The following is a 24,170-nucleotide window of genomic DNA, read 5'->3' on the forward strand; positions in this document are numbered from 1 at the left end:
TAGGGGTGAACTTGTCAAGGTACTATCTTCTCACTTTTTTAACCACTTTTTTATAACGTATACACAACAGAAAAAATAATTGAGCAAGTTCATTGCACCCCGATGACCCGGAGACAGAAATAAACAAAAATTTGTTCGATGTATTATAATCAATTGCTTCGCAACCGTTAAGTTTCACTAATAAACGGTTGCCGATCATTCCGTCGGTAACATCGCATTGGTTATCGTATTAATTCCTTTTATTATTACCATAGTATTCTTACCGTTACTAATCTCACAATTACTTCACAAGATCGAATCAGTGTTTACAGAATTAGACAAGAGCGTGACCGTCGTCGGATCTATACATTTCATCCTGTATTTTTTAAGTAGGATAAATTTGAAATATCATCCTCGTTGGACTCCCCTGCTTGTAAGCTTTCCAACGGTGTGTCATACCTCCCAGCGGTCATTGGTCTAAATACTATTGTGTACGCGGTGCAGCGGTAAATTGGTTGAAACGTTCGATAATAAAGAACGAAGCAATAGGATCGATATTATCGCTTAATAATTATTTTACACCAAGCGACAACCGTAGCGGTAACACAGAGTCGTACACTGGCAGCTCGATGGACGGAGCGTGTGCAAACGTATTTGCTTATCGCGCGATCGACGCGAATGTTTTGCCGACGGGGAGCAACAGTCGGTCGGCGCACGACGCGTATCGACGTGCGTGTCGCGTTTCGACTTTGTTTTCAAATCGCTGGCTCGCCATCGCATCGTTTCCAGGAATCGCCTCTTCCTCCTCCGAGACACTTTCCACACTCCCCTTCGTAACGGTCGAACGAGTGATTCTTTATATAAAAAAAACAAAAACGGTTGACCAGATACATCCACTGTCTCCGCGTTTGTTTGTATAGACCAGTGGTTCTTAACCTTTTTAACCTCGCGGCATAGTTTCTCGAAGAAGATTCTTAATCTACAGGCTCATGGTATAATAGGCATGTCGAACACACCGACCGATCCGCTAGCTTTTGTACTCGACCTTTTTGTCGTTACTTTTGTTTTATTGCGCGAACTTTCGTCATTTGCATAATGGATTTTTAGTTGCACATTCGAGCAACTTTTTTCAACAACGAATGACAATAATACACTCGACTGATTAACCGATTAATAGCTTCTTTAATATTGAAAATTTCGCAATTTTATCATTTGTAATTTTATAAAAAATTTCGACGTTTCTGAGTACGCGGAACGCTGTTACGTATTTGAAACAAAATACGAAATAATGTGATTTCAGATAAATTCTTTTTTATCGTACCTACACCTTTTTACAAATGGTTACTTTGTGTATTTTCGAGGAAATTATTTTTTTCTTTTCAATCCTAGGCATGTTTGACTGCGAAAAGGGATCTCTGAACATTCTTGACTATTGTAAAAGTTTGACTTGCCTGGTTTAGATATTATTTAGGAATGGTAATATTGAATACTATAAAAGATAGAAACTCGATAGATCTTTAGACGATGAAATATAGCTGGCTTCATAGCACAGTGGTTAAGAATCACTGGTATATACATGGGCCTCCACGAATTGACCTCCGTTCTATTCAAAAAAGCAATGGTCCGGATCACGACCTCCTTTGGCAAGACCAGAAATCGATGTCCGTTACGTAGTCTATTTTAATCTGAACAAAATTGTGAAGGATCCATTTGGGGATGAGAGTAGGCATACATAAGTGCACGAACTTCTTTGAAACGGTGTCATCGTTTATATTTAATATTTTTTGAAAAGGCTTTTTGAAAAATTGTACATATGTTTCAAAAATTTTAATTCGCTTGATGTTACTTTTTGAATGAAAATTTACTATATATTATTCTTCTAATTCAAATAAATGTGTACGTCTCCTTGCTATAACTTGGTTTTCAGGTAAAACTGAAACCGTTGTTGTCTTTTATTAATTTTAAAGGAAGAAGGGTAAATAGTAATGAATATATTATAAGTACAAAATAGTGTTGATAAATCTATGCAAAAAATTTCATCTGCTTCGAACTTTCAAGCTTTTCAGTTTCCAGTTTCTTCTTTGACGTTTTTATTGCCGATGCAAGAACCTTTTCAATGAGCGTTTTTAATAAGAATGAAATAAACTTTTTATTTGTTTTGAAACATTAATTTTTAAATTAAAATTATTTTTCATAATCTTTAATAAATTTTCAAAAAAATAAAAACTTAATATATTTAATGGAAACCATTTGGGGCTTCAAACACCTCTACAATTTAAGAAACACTAGTTTAGAAAGTAGAATAACATTATGTACACCTTCAAAGTTAGCAAATCTTAAGAACAAATTTATAATTTTAAATTGTTAGTTTTCATTTTTTTCCCTGTTTCTTATATTTCTTTTTTTGTATAAATTTTCATAATTTTCTTCGTATGCCCCTTCCCCCTCTCCGTAAAGAATTTATTGCTACATATAGACAATTATTACTATATTTATATACTTACAAATACCAAATAATCTTCAGTTGCTGTATTTTGCAATAGCTTGTGATTTCACAATTGCATCGTACGGTGCACTCTGCAATTTAAGGGGTTAACTACTTAGTGTAGCGGTTCTCCAATTCTTTTTCGTGTACCACGTAACTACCATAGGATTAGGTCAAGTACCACTTAGCAGAAAGTATCTATTAATTTATTTATAAGGAGACATTTGTTACAGTGATCTCATGAATAATGTGGTGCTCGATATATTAAATCAAAAACAGGTTTTGATTAATATATGTTAACATTTATTACCTATTTAGAGTGGGAAAAAGTATAATATTTGTAGTCATTAAATTTATTATCCTGAAATAAGAATAAATTAATTCGACGAACAGAAATGTACAAAATTAATGCCGGTGGAAGTTAATTTTAATTGTAGATCGAACTCAAGAGTTGTTCGATATTTATTTTTATTATTATTAGCAGTAGAAGAACTAGTTTCGCGTGCAGTTGCTGTGTAAATAAAATAGAAACTTCATCGCGTTCGTTGAAAGAGAATATTCAGTCTTTTTTAGACAGTATCCGTGCAATTCAGCATTTTTTACTTCCGTTGGAAGATTTCTGTCGCCAAGAAAGTTTAATCGAGGTTTCTTTTACTTTCGGTGTTTTTCCACTCAGGAAACTATTCTGAAAAGGGTTTCTCATTCATAATTGTTCGCGATAATTTTCTTTGAAATGTTTTTCAAAGCTTTCAACAAGCACTTTCGAGCAGCGTTGTATATAATCAAGAATTCAAAGGTCAATTTCAATATTTAACTTTGAACGATCGTCATCTGTAATACGCGTAATTTTTGTTGCGTTTAAAAAGTGTAAGTATAATTCAGTGTGATCCCGGTCGGTAAACTAGAAACAGTTGTAGATAATTAAAAAGTACAGATTCTATCGAACAAACGTCGTACAACTGTGAGAATTTCTATCGTCGTTTCTTAGACTAAAAAATTCTTATCTAAAATTCTTATCTGGATAACAATTTCGAATAGCGAATAGAGGATAAACAATTCTTTGTCCGTTACTCGTGGAAGAAAAATTAGGATTTTATATATGAAATATAATATTATATTTCACAACGATTGAACGAAACTGTTCAATTCGATAATGGTAGTAATAATAATATTCTTTTATTGTACCAAAATTGCATACATTATGAAGGAAACAATAACATCGTATCGAGGGAAGAAATAAAAAAAGAAAACCAGAAAAGAACGAAGTATACGTTCGATAGAAAGGCACGGCTATATGCTGTTATTAACATAACCTTGAAAACGATGCAACAAGAATGCACAACGAAAGAATGAAGAGAAAGAAAAAAGGAAAAGTAAATCCGACTTTATTTATTGAAAATGAAGATAAATGTATAAAATTGTAATTACGTTGGTAAGAAAGAGAAATGATAAAAAGCAAACTAATATAAAACAAGTACAAACGTCGCGAATATTCGTCTGTTCGAATAAAATTCTGTCCATTTCCGCCTCACTTCGGTTGAGAACTACTGTCCCGGAACAGGGGGCATCGCTTTTTTTTCTTTTTCGGCGATGTGTAGTCGCTGGAGCGACATGGAGGCGGAAGGAAATCGCTCGAAAACGGTTAATCGAGTCCCGATGGCAAATTCGAGGGTATCATTTTCCGTGGTTCAAGCACGAGCGGGTGTTCCGCGTGGAAAATAAGGAAGAGAAGTTGCACGCACCGCGAGCACGAGACAATTACTGGATGCCGTTGCGAACGGTCGGAAGAGGAGGAAGTAGGAAAAAACGAGGAGAGCCGGTAACGGTGGAAGAACGTACGCAGCCGTCGCGCGCAGCAGCGTCTGTCGCGGAGAGAAAGAGAGGTGGCGAGCGAGCGTGTAGGTGTTTGATACGGGGCGTGAAAACGTAGGGTGAAAGGGAGAAAAAAATAGATCGTTGGAAAATATTTATACTTGGCGCGCATCGGCCGTCGTCGAGCACCGCCCGTTTGATTATCGGGTCACCCCGTAAGTGGATACGAATTTTCCTCTTGTATTTTTAGAAGATCGAGCCAACCGACAATTTCTTCAGCGAATTACGCCGGGTTTAACGGGAACGAGCTTGCGCGACAATTCGCGCGGCGCGCTGTAAACAGGGAATTACACCGATGACCGCGACGCGTATCCCGTGACTGTGCGCGCTCGCCGATTGGTAAAATAAAAAAGTGTAAACAGTAACTCGGACGCTTCGCGCGTAAACACGGCAGCAGTAGGGTTGGGCACGGTTTTATTTAGACAACGAATAAAAACGAGTACAGTTTTATCCGAACGGAGAAATTAATCGAAGATAAATGTTATTCGGGTGAAAGTTTCATCTGGCTTGAAATTGTTCCGGCTTAAAATTAATTTATTCATTGTGAAACCATTTGTTACGTATCAGGGCCGTCTGGTAAAATAGGCGTGTATTTTAAGGAGAAAGAACGATTACTTTCCGCATGAGAAGAATATTGTACCATGAGTCAGGGGAATGTGGAGAACGTCGAGTGAGTTTTTTATAGTTGCAGGGTCTACGAAGATTCACTAAAATGCTTCACTCGATACGATTCATAGTTCCTTTTAGAACTTATTTTCCTTTTTTTTTTTTACAGTACACGCATTTTGTGTATCCGTCTCTGATAATCGAGTTAATGAATACGGGTATATGCGTACATGTACATAAAACTGTGCAATGCATGAAACACACGAATTTGTCTGTAAATAAAATTTTATTTACACTTAAATGATTGTTTACAATTTAATGAAATTATTTAATTCGAAGAATTTATTTACGATTTTGTTATATGTCTGTTCAATAGTTTTATCACGCCTTTCTTTATATTGTTCATTTTTTTTTTTACACGAATGAATTTTGTTTATTTACGTATAGGAATTTTTATTTTTACATATTTTACACTTTTCGTCACTAGTATTTGGTTTGCAAAATTAGAAATGTATAACACTAGAGGACATTTTATTTTCAAAAAGAAGATCGAAATAAATATATACGTATATAAATTATAGTCATGTTTGGAGAGTCTGAAGGAATATGATACCAGAAACGGAAGATAAATTATAAAATACAATAATCTCTTAATATTTCAATAATCTCTACTGCAAGTAAAAACCAATCGGTACATTTGTTTTCGCGCGTTTACGTAAATACACTGTACACAACAAATGTGCAGCTGAATATCTCTGTAACATGAACTTATCCGTGTAAAGTTAGCCGATCTGTTACCTTATATCGTACAGGTTTTCTGATACAAAAGCGGGTGTACACTCTACTACACGGAATTCATTTTAATTATTAATCACAATTTAAGTTGGCTTCGTTTGTCGTCCTTTATTGAAATAAAATTTCCTCCCTCGTCTCCGGTTCACGTCCCCGTACCGAGTTCTCGAAATTGGGAAAAATTCCAGTGAAGATTTATTTCGAAGCGATTCGAACGATCCGTAACCCCGCGCGATCGTGGTCCACGTCGAGTGGTCCGTGAAGTCGAAATTTAGACGTACAACGTACGCGCGTTCGACTCCACTCGATCGCTCGCCGGGTCTCTCTTTTTTTTTTCGCGCGCGATCGAGAGGTCGTAGGGTTCGTAGATGGTTTCGACATGGATTGGCTGTCGACGCGGCAATGGATGGGTGTCGAGTTTCGTCGGAGCGCACGTCCGCGATCCTCTTCCGTAGCGAGCGTCCTGCCGAGTGCTCCAGTTTATGCGCGCGAAGCAATTTAGACAACGCGTTTTCCGCCGCTAATGGTTCGATCTTATCGCGGCGTCAATCGAATTTACCCCGTAGCGAGTGGAAAGTGGCCGACGCTAATCGAATTTACTTTCACGCCACGACGAGGAAGAGCGGCGTTCCACGTCGTTGCAGGGGAAACGGAACAATTTCAGGAATTTCACCGAACCTTCTCGCGCGCGAGAAGGAAACTCGAACGTTTGATCTAGAATGCTCACTGGTCAGACTCGCGTTAAGTAGCCGGACGTTTCGTCCACGATGCTTCGACAGACCGGAGCTCGCTTCTCCCCGGAGGTCCACTGTAAATGTGAAACCCGTGGTACACGATAGTTGTGAAACCCAAGGTCCACTATAAATGTGAAACTTAGGCACACGATAATTGTGAAACCGAGGTACGCGATAATTGTGAAAATCGAGGTACGCGATAATTGTGAATCGAGGTACACGATAAGTGTGAAAATCTCGAGGTGCGCGATAATTGTGAAAACGAGGTACGCAATAATTGTGAAAATCGAGGTCCACTATAAATGTGAAACTTAGGCACACGATAATTGTGAAACCGAGGTACGCGATAAATGTGAAAAGTTTATCCCCACTACTAGGGGGCGTCTCCCTTGGAACCAGGGAAGCGATTAATGTCAATATGCTATAAAACAAATGTTTGTGCCAGTGAAATAATACTAATGGAAAGATAAACTTTTTTCTATTATTGGTCGAGTTTGTTCATGAAAATGTTATCATATTTGTTAATAAAGTTTGATTTATTTTGATCTTTACGTGCCATTAAGACCGCAATAGATTAAACATATTAGAAAATGTTGTATCTCTTAGTGTTTTCACTTAGTGCCTCACTATGGCGTGTTGGAGCTTCTTTACAAGCTTTATAATAAGGTTACAGTGAATCTTATAGTTAATAAAATAATATAAAATTCTTTAAATTAGGATGTTTTATTTCTCAACTTTTTTCCATTGTATTTTACAGCAACTATTTCGTTGCTGAAAAAGTAGTGTGTAAATGGCTCGTATTGTATGGGGAAAGAAAAATCAGGCTCAACGTAAAGGGAATGTGGTTCCGTGAGTAAGTAGAATGTGGACGGTGTCGAGTAGTTTTGAACAGACCTTACGAAGTCTGACTAAAACGCAACGTCTGACCCAATACCACTTGTAACTCTTTTCTCGTTCGATCGTCGATGTAGATTTCTTCCCGCAATACTTGTCCTGCATTGTGTCTTAGTTAAATATCTTTCTTCGAGATAAATAATTATTCATCGTATTTGTTATTTTAACAAATAACCATACCTACTTTTCGCGAAAATCCGAAAAATAGTTCATTCGATTAAAGTTTAACTCTACCTTGTGTAAAATAAATATCCATGGAAAGTTTGAACTTTCTCAGAAATTTCTTTCGATATATCCAAACACGTTTGATGAATTATCTCGTCGACGAGTACGGTTTCTGCGTAACCTAAATCCCTGCCGAGATATTCGATGTAGTTTGCATCGTCATGATACTAAATACCTCGTATACGCTTCGAAACTTCTCCGAATTCCTGCTTCGAGGAGCTTTCTACAAATTTGCATATAACAAATCGGTGTTTCGAACGTCGAGGGGGCTGGATTAAACGTTGTAATTTGGTCAGTTGGGGTGCCATCGAGTCTACGGATTCGGAATCCATCAGTGTAGGGAAGTATCTTCCAGAGACGCGTGGTATTAAATTGTCGGTTGCCTCTAAGAGTATGGTAAACAATGAGTGATTTCTACGATCCGGTCGTGGAACGCGCGCGCGCGCGCGCGTTGCATCAACGAACGCCTATACAGTTAGAAAACTGGTTGTCGTCGTCCTAGTCGTGCGTCAAGGTGTACAGAGTCGACTATGATTGAAACCTCCCTTCTCGGGTATCGCTGTGCGAGTATAGTTCTCCGGTGTCAGCTGCATTCACGCGAGGACGCGCGCGCGTGGCAGCGCACGATGCTCGAAAATCGTAAAGAGTCGAATTTGCTTTTTTATCGTACGATCTGTAGAGAAGTATTTCAGTCGCGAGAAAATTGTAAAACAATTTTTCCATCGGATAATTATATTTTTATAACGGTACACAAATACTCGAATAATCGAACATTCGAATTTTGATGGTCGAGCAGTCAAATATTTGAATTATATTTGAGTGTTCAATTATTCGAATACTCAAATATTCGAATAGTCTAACATTCGAATGATGATAGTCGAGTAGGCAAATATTTGAATTATGATATTTTAGTGCTCAACTATTCGAATACTTGTACATTCAAATACTCAAATACTCAAATAATGATACATGTTCAAATATTTGAATTCTCAAATGTATGAATATTCAAATAATCGAACAATAGTATTTGAATAATGATATTTGAGTATTCAAATATTCGAATAATGTTATTTGGACACTAAAATATTCGAAAGTAATATCTGTAGGCTGAAATGTTCGAATAATAGAATTTGCATTCATTTTCAAATATTCGAATACTTATATATACTTATGCTTAAATGCTTGAATAATGATAACCGCGTGCTCGAATAGTTCAATTCTAAATATTTAAATAACATTGTTTTAATTCTGCTCGAATATTTCAATTCTAGATACTCGAATAATATTGTTTTAATTTTCGACTATTCGAGTAATGGTGTTCGAATTCTGAATTACTCGAATAACGGTATTCGAATTCTCAATTGTTCGAATAACGGTATTCGAATTCTGAATTACTCGAATAACGGTATTCGAATTCTCAACTACTCGAATAACGGTATTCGAATTCTCAATGACTCGAATAACAGTATTCGAATTCTTAATTGTTCTAATAACAGTATTCGAATTCTCAATGACTCGAATAATAGTATTCGAATTCTCAATTGTTCCAATAACGCTATTCGAATTCTCAATTGTTCTAATAACGGTATTCGAATTCTCAATTGTTCTAATAACAGTATTCGAATTCTCAATTACTCGAATAACGGTATTCGAATTCTCAACTACTCGAATAACGGTATTCGAATTCTCAATGACCCGAATAACAGTATTCGAATTCTCAATTGTTCTAATAACGATATTCGAATTCCCAATTATTCTAATAACAGTATTCGAATTCTCAATTACTCGAATAACGGTATTCGAATTCTCAACTATTCGAGTAACGGTGCTCGAATTCTCAATTACTCGTATAACGGTATTCGAATTCTCAAACACTATAATAACGGTATTCAAATTCCCAAACACTCGAATACCGGTACTCGAATACTCTACTCGAATAACGCTACTCGAACGCTCGGGAACATGAAACCCCCGAGTACCATTCGCGACACACGACTACCCACGGAATCGTGGCAGTGGTCCCACTCCTGGTCCCGTCCCGCGACCGGATAACACGGTCTCGTCGGAGAAAGAAGGTTCCCTGGAACGTCAATCGTCACGGCACCATTTCGCTCGACCCGAATCCGACGAATCGCGTGTTCGACCGTGACCGTCGCAATTTTACGCGAGATTTACTTTAGAGAGTCCCCGGCGTGGGAGAAAATGTTAATCGTTTCGCTCGTTAGACGAACGTTTCCGTCGAACGGATGCAACGTGATCCGGTATCGTGACCGGCGCATGCGCGTTACGTCGATCGCTCGTCGGACGCCGCGAGTTTTCGATGCGCGGCTACGTGTACGAAATCACCGTCTGCGTTTCGCTCGTCGCACGTAGCCACCGTTGCGGCTTCTCGCGCGGAATTTCGTCCTTGCCTCGTTTCCCTGGACCGCGTCTACGGATCTCGGGGCGTCGGTTCGTTTTCAAGCTGAAAAGCGCGACACCGAAGGTCACGAGTTGTTTGACCCAGATTTACGAAATTTTTGGTCGCGTGACTCTGCACGTGCCGCGTTCCTTTTTTTTTCTCGTACGGCCTTGGGGAGCGCGTTACCAGTGTCTAGCGTCGAAGGTAGTGTCTTTCAAAGTTAGAATAGAAGGGGGGGGGGGGCTTCGCAATTTAAGAGGAGTGTGAAAAAAATTTTTTTTTTAACGTTGAAGAATGTGAAGAAATCAAACGTTTATTTGTATCACTATATATATCATTTTATTTTATCCACTGTATAAAATATGTAAATTAAAATTCGAACGCAAGATATTGATTCGTTGCGTGTGTAAATCTTAACTGACGATAGTCGTTTGATTATGAATATTTATAAGTAATAAGTGTCGTGGCACTTGAAATAATATTTCAAACTAAATGTATCACCTGTGTGCCTCTAATCTCGAAGGGAAATTACTTTTTATTTAATTTATTAATCGTTTTCGTTCGTAAATTTTAGATCGGTAGAATTATAGAAATTGTTGTATAATTGCACGGAATTATCATCTATATTGAAATCGATTGAAACAATTTGATTTTCAAGTAATTAAAATCAATGCCGGAGCAATTGTTCGTACGTAATACAATGCATTGTACGTTCACCAAAATAAAGTTCTGGCAGCTATATTCAAAATTTGTATTATCGAGTTCTTATTGTTCGTTCGATTGCTTTTTCGAGAGGCTGGACACACGAGGTCTCGAAAAATGTAGTATTAACGATTACCGGACGATTCCTTGTGTAAAAGTATATAAAAAATGTCGAGTAAATTTTTTTCGTACGAGGCATCGTTTCCCGGAAAATTAATTTGTAAAGTTTGTTCGTTGGTCTTGGTCAGAGTGTCTGACCATTACTCGTTATTTCTACTTGCGTTTGTGTTTGTAAACATCGGTGGTGATGCGTTATTATCCGTTCTAACTGGTTTTGGCTGGTTAGAGGACACGAAGGTCGAAGAAATACGAATAATAATACCGTATCGTCGTCAATGTTTACAAATAGAAATAATGCAAGTGGAAATAACAAGCAATGGTCAGACGCGTTGGCCAGACCAACGAAATAAATTTTCCAAATCAATTTTCTGGAAAACTGTGCCTCGTATGAAAAAATTTCACTGCACATTTTCCATTCACTTTTTTACAAAGAATCATCCTCTAACTGCCAATACTACTATAAATATTCTCAACAAAGAATATTCTCGTTACAAACAAATCACTGTTATATGGATCGTTAATAAGATTGTAGAATATTTTGTTATGGTCAATGTCCTGATCAAATCTTTTATCGTTTTCCCATCTGAAGCTTAGTTATCAAGGTATGAAAAAATTAGACTACATATTTTCAATTCACTTTTTACAAAGAATCATCCTCTAACCGTTAATACTACTATAAATATTCTCGTTACAGACAAATCACTGTTATATAGATTGTTAATAAAATTGAAAAAATTTAACTGCACATTTTCAAGTCACTTTTTTACAAAGAATCATCCCCTAACCGTTAATACTATTATAAATAGTAGTATTATTATAAATACAGACAAATCATTGTTGTATAAATTGTTAATAAAAAATTCGACTTTTTTACAAAGAATCATCCCCTAACCGTTAATACTATTATAAATAGTATTATTATTATAAATACAGACAAATTATTGTTGTATAAATTGTTAATAAAAAATTCGACTTTTTTACAAAGAATCATCCCCTAACCATTAATACTATTATAAATAGTAGTATTATTATAAATACAGACAAATCATTGTTGTATAAATTGTTAATAAAAAATTCGACTTTTTTACAAAGAATAATCCCTTAACTGCCAGTACTACTATAAATATTCTCGTTACAAAAAAATCACTGTTATATGGATCGTTAATAAGATTGTAGGATATTTTCTTATGGTCAACTCCTTGTTTACAGAGAAATCGATAAATCTTTTATCGTTTTCTCGTCTGAAGCTTAATTATCGAGATACGAAGAAAGTTGTGGTAAATCCAGGTATGCTATTTATGTACCTTGATCAGCTGATCGCCCGGTTACACACGCACGTGCTCGCGCACGAGTAAACGCGTGTACGCGGCGTTTACACGCGTGGAAACTTCGACACTTTGTATCTCGACAACCGTGCTTCTTCCGTTCGCGAAATGGAAAACAACTTTTTGTTTTCCACTGGCACGAGGAATCGGTCCCGAGATGTAACTCCGGCTTGTTTCTTAAGCCATTATGTAACGGTGTCCTATTTAAGGGACGTTCCGAAAATATTTGTTTACTCACGAAACTCCGAATCTATTTGAATATCGTGTGACGTATGTATAAGGTATGAAGCTGGAAGTTGAATAAATCAATTGCGGGAAGATGATAATTCGGTGCTCGATGTTAAGCTTCCGATATCGAACAGAATCGTCCAGTAGGGAGAGCAGAGTCATCGAGACGACTGAAGAATTACTAACTATTAGAATTTAACTAATAGTTAAGTATTTTACTTATCTATTAGTTAACTAACTAACTAAAGAATTTTACTCGAGTGGAAAATTTATTTTTCTCTCTTCTCTCCAATAAAAAATTAAAAAATGGAATATTGATTGTGAAAAGACAATAATTTGCTACTTGACCTTCTAATGACACGTGTACACGGATGTGCAGGGTCATCGAGTCGATGACAAGATTAATTGAAGAATTTTACTCGAGTGAAAAATTTCTTTCTTTCTCTTCTCTCGAATAAAAAATAAAAAAATGGAGTATTGATTATGGAAAGACAATAATTTGGTACTTGACCTTCCGATTGCACTTGTACACAGAAGTGCAGGGTCATCGAGTCGATGACAAGTTTAATTAAAGAATTTTACTCGAGTGAGAAATTTCTTTTTCTCTTTTCTCTCGAATAAAAAATAGAAGAAAAGAATATCAATAATGGAAAGACAATAATTTGGTACTTGACCTTCCGATTGCACTTGTACACAAAAGTGCAGTGTCATCGAGTCGATGTGCAATCAGAATGTCAAACTAAACTCTAACTACAGAATTTTCCTCGATGAAAAATTTCTTTTCCTCTCTCTCGAACGAAAAACAAAAAGAAACGTACATCAAACAGTGAAAAGACAATAATTCGTTACTTGACCTTCCAATTACATTCCACACACAACTACAGAATCATCGAGCAGTTGACAAGTTCGACGAAAGAATTTTTCTCGACGAAAGAATTGATTTTTCTCTAACAAAAAAAAAAAAAAAAAAAAAAAAACACATGATAAAAGAATCGTGGAACGTCGATCGTGGAAACGTAATTCGTTGGCTCGACGTTGACTCTCCGATATCGCCTCCGCGAATCCAGTGTCATCCAGTCGGACGATGACAAGGAAATGGGAAAAAAGGGAAAAAGAAAAAAAAAGAGTAAAACCAACGGCGGATCCTTTTGTTCCAAGCTGACATTAGCACATCGCTGGGAGCGTGGGCGACAAGGTTTGGACTTGCCCTTGAAAAACCATCGTGGACAAGACGAGATGTCGTGGCTCCACTTTCTCCGAATTCGTCGAGCGATATTCGAACGCGTTCTGGCCGCCAGCCAAGTTCCCTTCGACAGAGACTGGGCCAGCGTTGCATTGTTACGAATTTTCTTCGAGCGAATGCATCGGCCTCGAGACGAGAGAGCTCGTGTGCAACGAGTAGGGTAAATTTGCGCGTTAACCGGCGCGGCGGACTGTCGGGGGTTGATACAGCCCCGTTGCACGATGTTTGCGCGAATCGCGTTACGTGCTCGACTCGATTGCCTTCCACGCTGGAAATAATAGGTCGAGGAACCGCGTGCATTTTCGCGGCGCGCTTTGATCGAAATTCCGTTGCAGACGATGCCACTCGACACTTTTCAACGAGGAGGTTCACTCGTCACGTCCTGCGCGGCAACCAATGCGATTTCGAGACGGTCTCGCCGGCGTTGGTTTTGCAAAATCACGGGACGGTTTTGTGTACACGAAAGTGGAAAACGTTGCAAATCGAGACGAGTTTACAAACAAATTTTTAATTACGAAAGTATCGATTTTGATCGTTGATGTACCAAGCTTCGATGGTCGGGGATCTTTAACGAGGGAGGTTCTTAACACTATTAACGGGGTAAATTTGACTTTTTTGAAGCAAATTTTTATTTATGGAAGAATCGATTTTAACAGGTGTACCGAGCTTGGATGGTTGAGGATCTTTAACGAGGGAGGTTCGTTATACTATTAACGGGGTAAATTTTATTCGTTTAAAGCAAATTTTTATTTATGGAAGAATCGATTTTAACAGTTGGTGTACCGAGCTTCGATGGTCGAGGATCTTTAACGAGGGAGTTTCATAACACTATTAACGGGGTAAATTTGACTTGTTTGAAGCAAATTTTTATTTATAGAAGAACCGATTTTAACCGTTGTATCGAGCTTGGATGGTTGAGGATCTTTAACGAGGGAGGTTTTTAATACTATTAACGGGGTAAATTTGACTCGTTTTAAGCAAATTTTTATTTATGGAAGAATCAATTTTAACAGTTGGTGTACCGAGCTTCGATGGTCGAGGATCTTTAACGAGGGAGGTTCGTTATACTATTAACGGGGTAAATTTGACTCGTTTGAAGCAAATTTTTATTTATGGAAGAACCGATTTTAACTGTTAGTGTACCGAGCTGAGATGGTCGAGAATCTTTAACGAGGGAGGTTCTTAACACTATTAACGGGGTAAATTTGACTTGTTTGAAGCAAATTTTTATTTATGGAAGAACCGATTTTAACCGTTGTATCGAGCTTGGATGGTTGAGGATCTTTAACGAGGGAGGTTCTTAACACTATTAACGGGGTAAATTTGACTTGTTTGAAACAAATTTTTATTTATGGAAGAATCGATTTTAACAGGTGTACCGAGCTGGGATGGTCGAGAATCTTTAACGAGGGAGTTTATTTTTAGATTTTAATTCTAGAAGAGTATACAAATTTCAAATAGACTTAAAAAAAGAAGACAAGATAAATTATTATTCGATGATTTATCGAATCTAGCAAATGTTATTTCGAGTAAAAATAAATTTAGCGTGGATAACGACTTAAAGTTAATTGTAACTTTCTTAACGAACCTTAATATCGTCCTGGAAGCAAGTTAGGCCAGCAGAGCGCCATATACAAGGTGTTAATCTCTTCAATTCCTACGGTCGAGTATACTATCGAATCAAAGAGTTAACTCGAGCATATGAATCTGGAATAATATTATTATCTGGCGCTGATTCTAGTCAAAGGGTTAACACGATCGCCTAAATCGAGAATAGTATTATCTAGAATAATATTAGATTTGGTATAAGTAAAATACACTCTCTATATCTAGATTTGGAATAATAATAATATTCTAAATTTAGACGATGATTCCATCGACTGCGATCGACGTTTGTGTATCTTCAATCGGTCAGTCGATCGCGTGCGGTAAACGCCTATGGGCGTTCAATATGTACGTAGACTGAATATACAAAACGATCTTCCGCACACAGCGTACGTTTTGAGTCAATGATATTTCATATTCAAAGAATTGAAGAACACATCAGATACCCACACTATTTAATTCTCGTAGATAATTTTCTAAGCTTGTTTACCTCTTCATTAAATGTACGTATACACGTATTTACAAGTGTATTCGATACGAAATAAAATATGAAACGAGGCACTCAGGCTGATTAATTCGACAGTGTGGATGATAACGAAAATAAATTTTTCTCGAACGCGTGCACGTACGAACGATCGTATAAAATTTGTAGAACAACGTGCCAACTGTTTCTTTAGAATTTTACGAGGCCATGGAAACTTACCAGGTGTGGATATGTTATTGTGTCGCATATTCTGGGAAAATCGTAAAATGTTACAGTAGTTGACACCCGCCGACATCGAAAATTCTAATACTCGACCTGTTTTTGATTCGGTAGTCGACCTCCTTCTTATTGAAAGCATTGGGGAAAAAACTGCCTGTTTCGATGAACACGCTTCTTGGATAATAGTAAATTTAAAAGGAAAACGTAGGTTACATAGGTGTAATTAAAGATATAATTAGATACTTTTAAGAAAACCTCTGAACAATGTTCGATGTTTTTTTTGTTTATTAATTTTTCAACTACGATGTCTGTTTTCTTTTAAACCAAAAATAAAGAGGTAACTGTCACGAAACGAAAAGAAAAGTTTTTAAAAATTACTCGCATCGAAGATTGGCTTCAGTTAGTTTTCGAAAACATTCTAAACACCAAATTGTAAAATTGATCATTAACCAGAGTATTCTCTAAAATCAAAATTCAGTAATTGCACCTGTCGATCAAGGACACAGAAAGCGATCTACGTGAAAAATTTCGTCAAAATAAGCAGAAACTTAATAACCATTTTCGATATTTTCGTATATTCGTATTCGAATATTCGATAAATTTAAAATTAAAAATTTCTAATTTTTGATAATTTAAAAATTATACAACGTAAAATTAGGTCCGTGAAAATTATTAAACTAAAATCGGCACGCGTGAAAATCATTCAGTTTCAAAGGACACGTGTGAAAATTATTCAACTTCGAATAATAAGCGTGAAAATTATTCAATTTCAAATAACACGCGTGAAAATCATTTAACTTTGAGTAACACGCGTGAAAATCATTCAACGTCAAATGTCATGCGTGAAAATCATTCCAATTTGAATAACACGCGTGAAAATTATTCAAATTTGAATAACACGCGTGTAAATCATTCAACTTCGAATAACACGCGTGAAAATCATTCAACTTCAAATAACACGCGTGAAAATCATTCAAATTCAAATAACACGCGTGAAAATCATTCAAATTTGAATAACACGCGTAAAAATTATTCAAATTTGAATAACACGCGTAAAAATTATTCAAATGTGAATATCACGCGTGAAAATCATTCAACTTTAAATGTCATGGGTGAAAATCATTCAACTTCAAATATCATGCGTGAAAATCATTCAAATTTGAATAACACGCGTAAAAATTATCCAAATTTGAATTACACGCGTGAAAATTATTCAAATTTGAATAACACTTATGAAAATTATTTAAGTTTGAATAACACGCGTGAAAATCATTCAAATTTAAATAACACGCGTGAAAATCATTCAACTTCAAATAATACGCGTGAAAATCATTCAAATTGGAATAACACGCGTGAAAATCATTCAAATTTGAATAACACGCGTGAAAATCATTAAACTTCAAATAAGACGCGTGAAAATCATTCAAATTTGAATAACACGCGTGAAAATCATTCAACTTCAAATAATACGCGTGAAAATCATTTAAATATATATGACACGCGTGAAAATCATTCGATTTCAAATGTCATGCGTGAAAATCATTCAAATTTGAATAACACGCGTAAAAATTATCCAAATTTGAATTACACGCGTGAAAATCATTCAACTTCAAATAATACGCGTGAAAATCATTTAAATTTGAATAACACGCGTGAAAATCATTAAACTTCAAATAAGACGCGTGAAAATCATTGAAATTTGAATAACACGCGTGAAAATCATTCAACTTCAAATAATACGCGTGAAAATCATTTAAATATATATGACACGCGTGAAAATCATTCGATTTCAAATGTCATGCGTGAAAATCATTCAAATTTGAATAACACGCGTAAAAATTATCCAAATTTGAATTACACGCGTGAAAATTATTCAAATTTGAATAACACTTATGAAAATTATTTAAGTTTGAATTACACGCGTAAAAATCATTCAATTTTAAATAACACGCGTGAAAATCATTAAAGTTCAAATAAGACGTGTGAAAATCATTCAAATTTGAATAACACGCGTGAAAATCATTCAACTTCGAATAATACGCGTGAAAATCATTCAAATTGGAATAACACGCGTGAAAATCATTCAAATTTGAATAACACGCGTGAAAATCATTAAACTTCAAATAATACGCGTGAAAATCATTCAAATTTGAATAACACGCGTGAAAATCATTCAACTTCAAATAATACGCGTGAAAATCATTTAAATATATCTGACACGCGTGAAAATCATTCGATTTCAAATGTCATGCGTGAAAATCATTCAAATTTGAATAACACGCGTAAAAATTATCCAAATTTGAATTACACGCGTGAAAATTATTCAAATTTGAATAACACTTATGAAAATTGTTCAGTTTTAAATAACACGCGTGAAAATCATTAAACTTCAACTAACACGCGTGAAAATCATTCGACTTCAAACTCGTAAAGATTAACAAATTCCCTTATCACAATTCGTCGTCACCGTGCGGCACGTATCGCTTCGAAACGTTTCGCAAATATGACAACTGGTGTCAGAAATGGTTCCGAGCACGTTCCTTATTTAACATCCCTTAATTCGACGAGTGCGGGACCGCCGCCGGTACTTTTCTACCCTTATTAAAAATCAACCGGAGCGCTTCGACGAACCAGGACTAATTGGCAAGCGTAATCTCGGCGGGTCTCGAGCAGTTAACTTTCCAGTTCGCCGCGACACCGATAAGCACGCTCGCAGTTGGTATCGCGTCGAATGTTCGCGCGATTGTTACGGAGATAAAATCGCGGTGCAATTTACGCGCCGCGCCGAATTTAATACCGGTCCCCATTATTCCAGGACCGGTTCGCTGGCTCGCGGAACCGAGTCCGTGTTGGCAGAAAAATAAATGAAAATTCTGCTGACTCGTTGTCGCTTCCGGGTCAGTGGCTGTTTCCCAGAAACTCGTGGTGTCTCCCACACGATAAGATGATCGCCAGCGTGCAACTGTAACGCTCAAGTATAGTGAAAACCTTGGATTTGTCTACGAGAGACCTTTGCTAAATTCTCCAAGTTACGGTATATCACTGTTGAATTTATTTATGGAGAACCCTTTGTGCTGATCGTGTCGTTTATAATTAACATCTCGATTGACCGATTACTTATCGATTTAACGTTAGAATTACCGATTGATTCTAGTGTATCGTGTATTTTTGTATATCTGTGGAAAATCGACGATTGAGGGAAACGAGGAAGTTGTGATATTTATTGTGTGGGTTGAATAGAAATTTTATAACGTCTTTTGAAAATGTACTATGGAAGTTTAAGTAAATTTTTTTTTTGTAAAAGGGTTGGTGAATTTAGTGTTAAGGAAAAACAGTCTGATACGAATTACGTTGCACTCAATGGGGTTTTATTTATCAAATTTAGGAAAAATTATTTCGTAAGAATTACGTTATATTAAATGGAATCTTATTTAGTAAATTAAGGAAGAATTGTTTCATAAGAATTACCTTATATTAAATGAAATCTTATTTATTAAATTAAGGAAAAATTGTTTCGTACGAACTACCTTGCACTCAATCCTTTATTTATCCATTTAAGGAAAAATTGATACATTTTGAGAAGGGTTTCCTTTAAAATAATTTTCCATTGTTAATTTTCTCCGTTTCTTAAAAATTTAGAAACGAGGGCATTTGGTAAATGAGATGTAACGATGTATTTAAAATTGTACGAGAGAAATATCCCCCCACAGTTCCACGATTAATTTATTAATAGAAAATAATGTTATTCCACATCGGTGATTTTTCAACATTAGTAATTTTCTTTCGTGTCACTCTTGAACCGTAAGTCATCTCCCCCGAGGAGTGCCCCCTACTTTAAAAAACACTGTTCCAGAGGAAGCGTTGAGTTTAATTAGCCTGGTGGATGGCCAGGAAATTTATTTGACCATTAAACATTTTATAAAGAAAGATGGCATCGGTGAGCCTTCCTACCGGCTACCATCCTTTGCATATTAAGTCCATTAAAGATAGAATCTGAATTATACTTCGATCTTGTGCGCGATGCAGTTAAACGTGGAAATTTGCATCGAATATTTTCCAATAAAATATAATATTTAATAAGGTACTGGTCTGGAACGGGGGACCAATCGATACGTGTTGTTACACGTTTTTTTTATTCCCCCCTTTTGCATCCATCGACGCGTTTTATTTCATTCAATTGTAAATAATAACAAAATATAAAGAATCCTTAATATTTGAACCACCTTTATTGAGATTGTTTATTAAGACCAACTTTCAACGAGAAATTCGCTCGATATAATAAATTTGGTTTCCAGAGTCTTCTAATACCCCATAAAATTATTAATGTTGGTGTGCATTGTCCCCATTATGATTGCACTATGAATGTAAACATTTTTTCTTTTTACACACGTGTGCAAACTATTACTATAGGCGTTATGTTTTTATCGTTGATAAGATTTTTTCAATGGGACCTTTTTTGTACTATTTTTAAGGGTTTACTATGAAAAAAAGGTAACAAACTATTTTTTTTATATTATTTTCAAGGGTTTGCTAAAATAGTTACTTTTATTTTCTACTTTGGAAAGGGTCTCCAGAGAACCTGCATGTTCAAAATTATTCTACATAGTTTATCGTGAACAATGTTACAATTTTAACTATAATTTTGTTAATTTTTCGAAAACATCTCGTAAAACTTCTTTAGACTCTTCTCTATACTGTATACGAGTGAATAAAACAAAAAATGATTGTTTCGAACACATATAGGTATATATATATGTATATAGAATAAATAAATAATAACAAAATTGAACAACTCGTGTTTTACGTACACGTGATCGTGTATCAATCGTAACACGTTAAATAATTTAAAGTTCATCGTAAATTTTCGATACACGATGCAAAATAACAATCGAACAATAAACATCCGTCTGTTAACAATATGGACACCGAGTAAACAAATATAACGAACGAAATAACTTGTCCGCATCGAGCGAGTGCTTGTTTCTTTCTTTTAATCTCCAATTCGACCCTTTTGAACGAAATACCGATCGTTAATTAGGACTTTTAAGCACCTTGTTAGTGAAAATTTGTAATTGAAGTTCAAGAACGCGATCGACAAACAATTGTTACGTTATTGGTCGTGTTCGAAAGTAACGTTACCATCGAGTGTCTGTCGTCAAACATCTCGTGGTTTATCCAGTAATGAAACTCTAGACACGTGAATAACAGTTTTACAAATTGAACAAACAGAAGACGGAGAATTCACTTGAGAAACAGTGGAACTTTGTTAAAGAATTAAAGAAAAAGATTAATAAGAGAATCGACCACACGTGCAGGGGTGATCGGGTTCAATTGTAACGTGTTAAATAATTTAAAATTCATCGTAACGATTATTGCAAATTTTTCATACACGATGCAAAATGACTATCGAACTATAAACATCCGTCTGTTAACAATGTAGATAAACGAATATAACGAGAAATGGTGATTATTGGAAGAAAAGAATCGGAGCACAATACGAAGAAACACAAAGGACAAAGATAAATAAAAAGACACGTAATCCGTATTTTGAAAAAAAATTAAAAGAACAGGGATGAAGAATGCAGCGAAGAAGATGATAAAGAAAATTTATTGCCTTGTGTACAACGATTCGTACGGTTCCAGCGAGCCAAATGAGAAACGAGTGCACGGAGTGCAAGTATAGGGCACACGAAGAATGTGCAACGTGCAACGTGCAACGTGCAACGTGCAACGTGAATTGCACATTTGTCACGATGATTCAAAATTGATTGAAAATTGAGAATTTTTATGGAGAATTTTATTTCTATTTAATTTTCTTTCTTTTTTTTCGTAAAATTACAACTGTAAAATTACTACTGCATTTACCTTCACGTTTTGTTGTAATTTGGTTCAACAAAGGATTTAATTTTATTTATAATGCAATTGTGCCATGTGCCAACTTTTATCTCAAGTGTAATAATTTTGACGTATTTGTACTTCGAATTTTTATTTTATTTTATTTCGTATAGTCGGATGATCCTGTTCGTGTATCAGTGATTTGATAAAAAATATGGTTATGTTATGTGGATATAAAGAAAAAGTCACATTAAATTGACATAAACGAAATTTTTTGGCACGAAAAAATTCGGATCAGATTACGTATGCTTATTTAATTTTAATCAAAGCTTTATGTACACTGGTTTGGAACGAGTCAGGGTTATGTGCAAAAAAGTCGAGTACATTGCTATAGTCATTGGCCGGAGTGGTTATTCTAGTAATCGGATCGGTGAAGATAGCTTGGTGGAGTATTGGAGATTGTTACTACAGTGAAATACGCTTATTACGATCACTTTGAGAGCTAAAGAGTTTTTTTTAAGTATAACCGGCTGACAATATTACACTCAGGATAAACAATGTTCATTATTGAAATTGAAGTATAGAAAAAGATGTCGATTGGACAAAGTTCAGTAAGAACGAAACGTGACAATAGAATACAATGTATGGAAAATGATGTCAATTGGACAAAATTTGGTAATAATAAAATATGACGAATATATATTGGACAAAATTTAGCAAAAAGTAAAAGTCGCCAAAAGAAACAAAGTGTTAAAGAAGATGTTGGACAAAATTCAACGAAAATAAAACACAAAGAAAAAGATGTCAATTGGACAAAATTCAACAAATACAAAACACTCTAAAAGAATACAGAATACAATGTATAGAAAAAGATGTCAATTGGACAAAATTCGGTAATAATAAAATACGACGAAAAAGTTATATAATGGATAAAATTTAGCAAAAAGGAAAAGTCGCCAAAAGAAACAAAGTGTAAAAGAAGATGTTGGACAAAATTCAACGAAAATAAAACACAAAGAAAATGATGTCAATTGGACAAAATTCAACAAATACAAAACACTCTAAAAGAAACAAAGTATAGAAAAAAATTTCGATGGGGAAAAATTCAACAATTGTAAAACACTCTAAAAGAAACAAAGCATAGAAGAAAATATCGATGGGAAAAAATTCAACAATTGCAAAACACTCTAAAAAAAAAAACAAAGGATAGAAGAAAATATCGATGGGAAAAAATTCACCAAAAACAAAACACTCCAAAAGAAACAAAAAATAAAAGAAAATGTGGATGGGAAAAAATTCACCAAAAACAAAACACTCCAAAAGAAACGAAAAATAAAAGAAAATGTCGATGGGAAAAAATTCACCAATTGCAAAACACTCTAAAAGAAAGAAAAAAGAAAAGAATATTTGAATCGGAAGAGATTCGCGGTCTTGTTGCATCCTTGGTCTCTATCTCGTCGCGTTGATCCGTTCGTATTTGTCGGTTCGGCACCCTGGCCGTAGCGAAATTCGAGAACGATACTCGGCCGGTGGTAGAAAGCAAAACGCGTGCGATTCCGTCGTCCAGTGGCGTAAAGCGCGTTCTAGCGGCTACGGGCCTCGCTTTCCCTCGTTAATTTTTCTCGTCGGTGCCAGTGTGGAGCGGTTCCAAATATAAACCCCTTCGTTCGTTCGTTCGTTCGTTCCTACGTGCCATCCATTCTCGGCCCCTGGTGGAGAGTTTATTTTCTATGGTCCCGGCGACACGTGCGCGCGAACGTCGTCGTCGTCGTCGTCGTCGTCGTCGTCGTCTCGTCTCGTCTCCTCGAGAGGAGTACACGCTCTCGTGAAAAATTTCGCGAACGCTCGTACGCCGCGGACTTGAACCGAGTCTTACTTTCCACGCTCGAAGTGTACACCACGCCTCGAACCCTACGTCCCTACGGTGTGTCGTCCTCGTCTCGAGTCGCGGACGAGTGTGGTCGCGCGTAACACGTACACCGGCGTACGTTGCCCGCGTAGTTTCGCGACACGGGTTTTTCCGTTTAACAAGCGGAGTCGCGTGCTCGTCGTACGATGAGAGCGATCCGCGGACCCGTGAACCAGCCTCCCGAAACACGGGACCGGAGCTCGCGCGCTCGCTAACTCGACACCAGAAACGTTTCACGAGGATGTCGAGGTTCTTACGCAAGATCCTCTGCGGGTGTTCGAAACGCGGCAGCCTCGACGGCCAGACGTTCGTCGTCGACGAATCCGTGGTCGACGATGGCTCCAAGTCGGTCGAGTTCCCGTCGTGCGACGAACAACAACAGGAGGACGTCGCGAGATACTTCGATCTGTCCGCCATTAAATTCATTGACGACGAGGAGCCGGACGAGGATGCCGATTTTTTTGGAAACGGTACGGGAGTTGTATGAAAAATAATCGGCTTGTTTCTCCGTG

At 36.5% G+C, this 24,170-nt stretch overlaps 1 protein-coding gene across 3 annotated transcripts in view; it reads left to right on the top strand.

The window, feature by feature from the left end:
- The window catches only part of LOC143146776 (uncharacterized), a 138,268-nt gene that overhangs the window by 7,356 nt on the left and 106,742 nt on the right, over nucleotides 1-24,170 (top strand). Inside the window, exon 1 of one of the 3 annotated variants that reach the window (XM_076311390.1) lies at nucleotides 22,011-24,128. The exons of the other annotated variants lie outside the window; for them this stretch is intronic. Within the exon in view, the coding sequence (XP_076167505.1) occupies nucleotides 23,900-24,128 (229 nt within the window). The 5' untranslated portion in view covers nucleotides 22,011-23,899. Of the gene's footprint in view, nucleotides 1-22,010; nucleotides 24,129-24,170 lie in introns of those variants that run through there. 3 annotated transcript variants of the gene reach the window in all.

The sequence above is a fragment of the Ptiloglossa arizonensis genome, chromosome 5 (assembly GCF_051014685.1).
Source record: "Ptiloglossa arizonensis isolate GNS036 chromosome 5, iyPtiAriz1_principal, whole genome shotgun sequence".
Taxonomy (NCBI): Eukaryota; Metazoa; Arthropoda; class Insecta; order Hymenoptera; family Colletidae; genus Ptiloglossa; species Ptiloglossa arizonensis.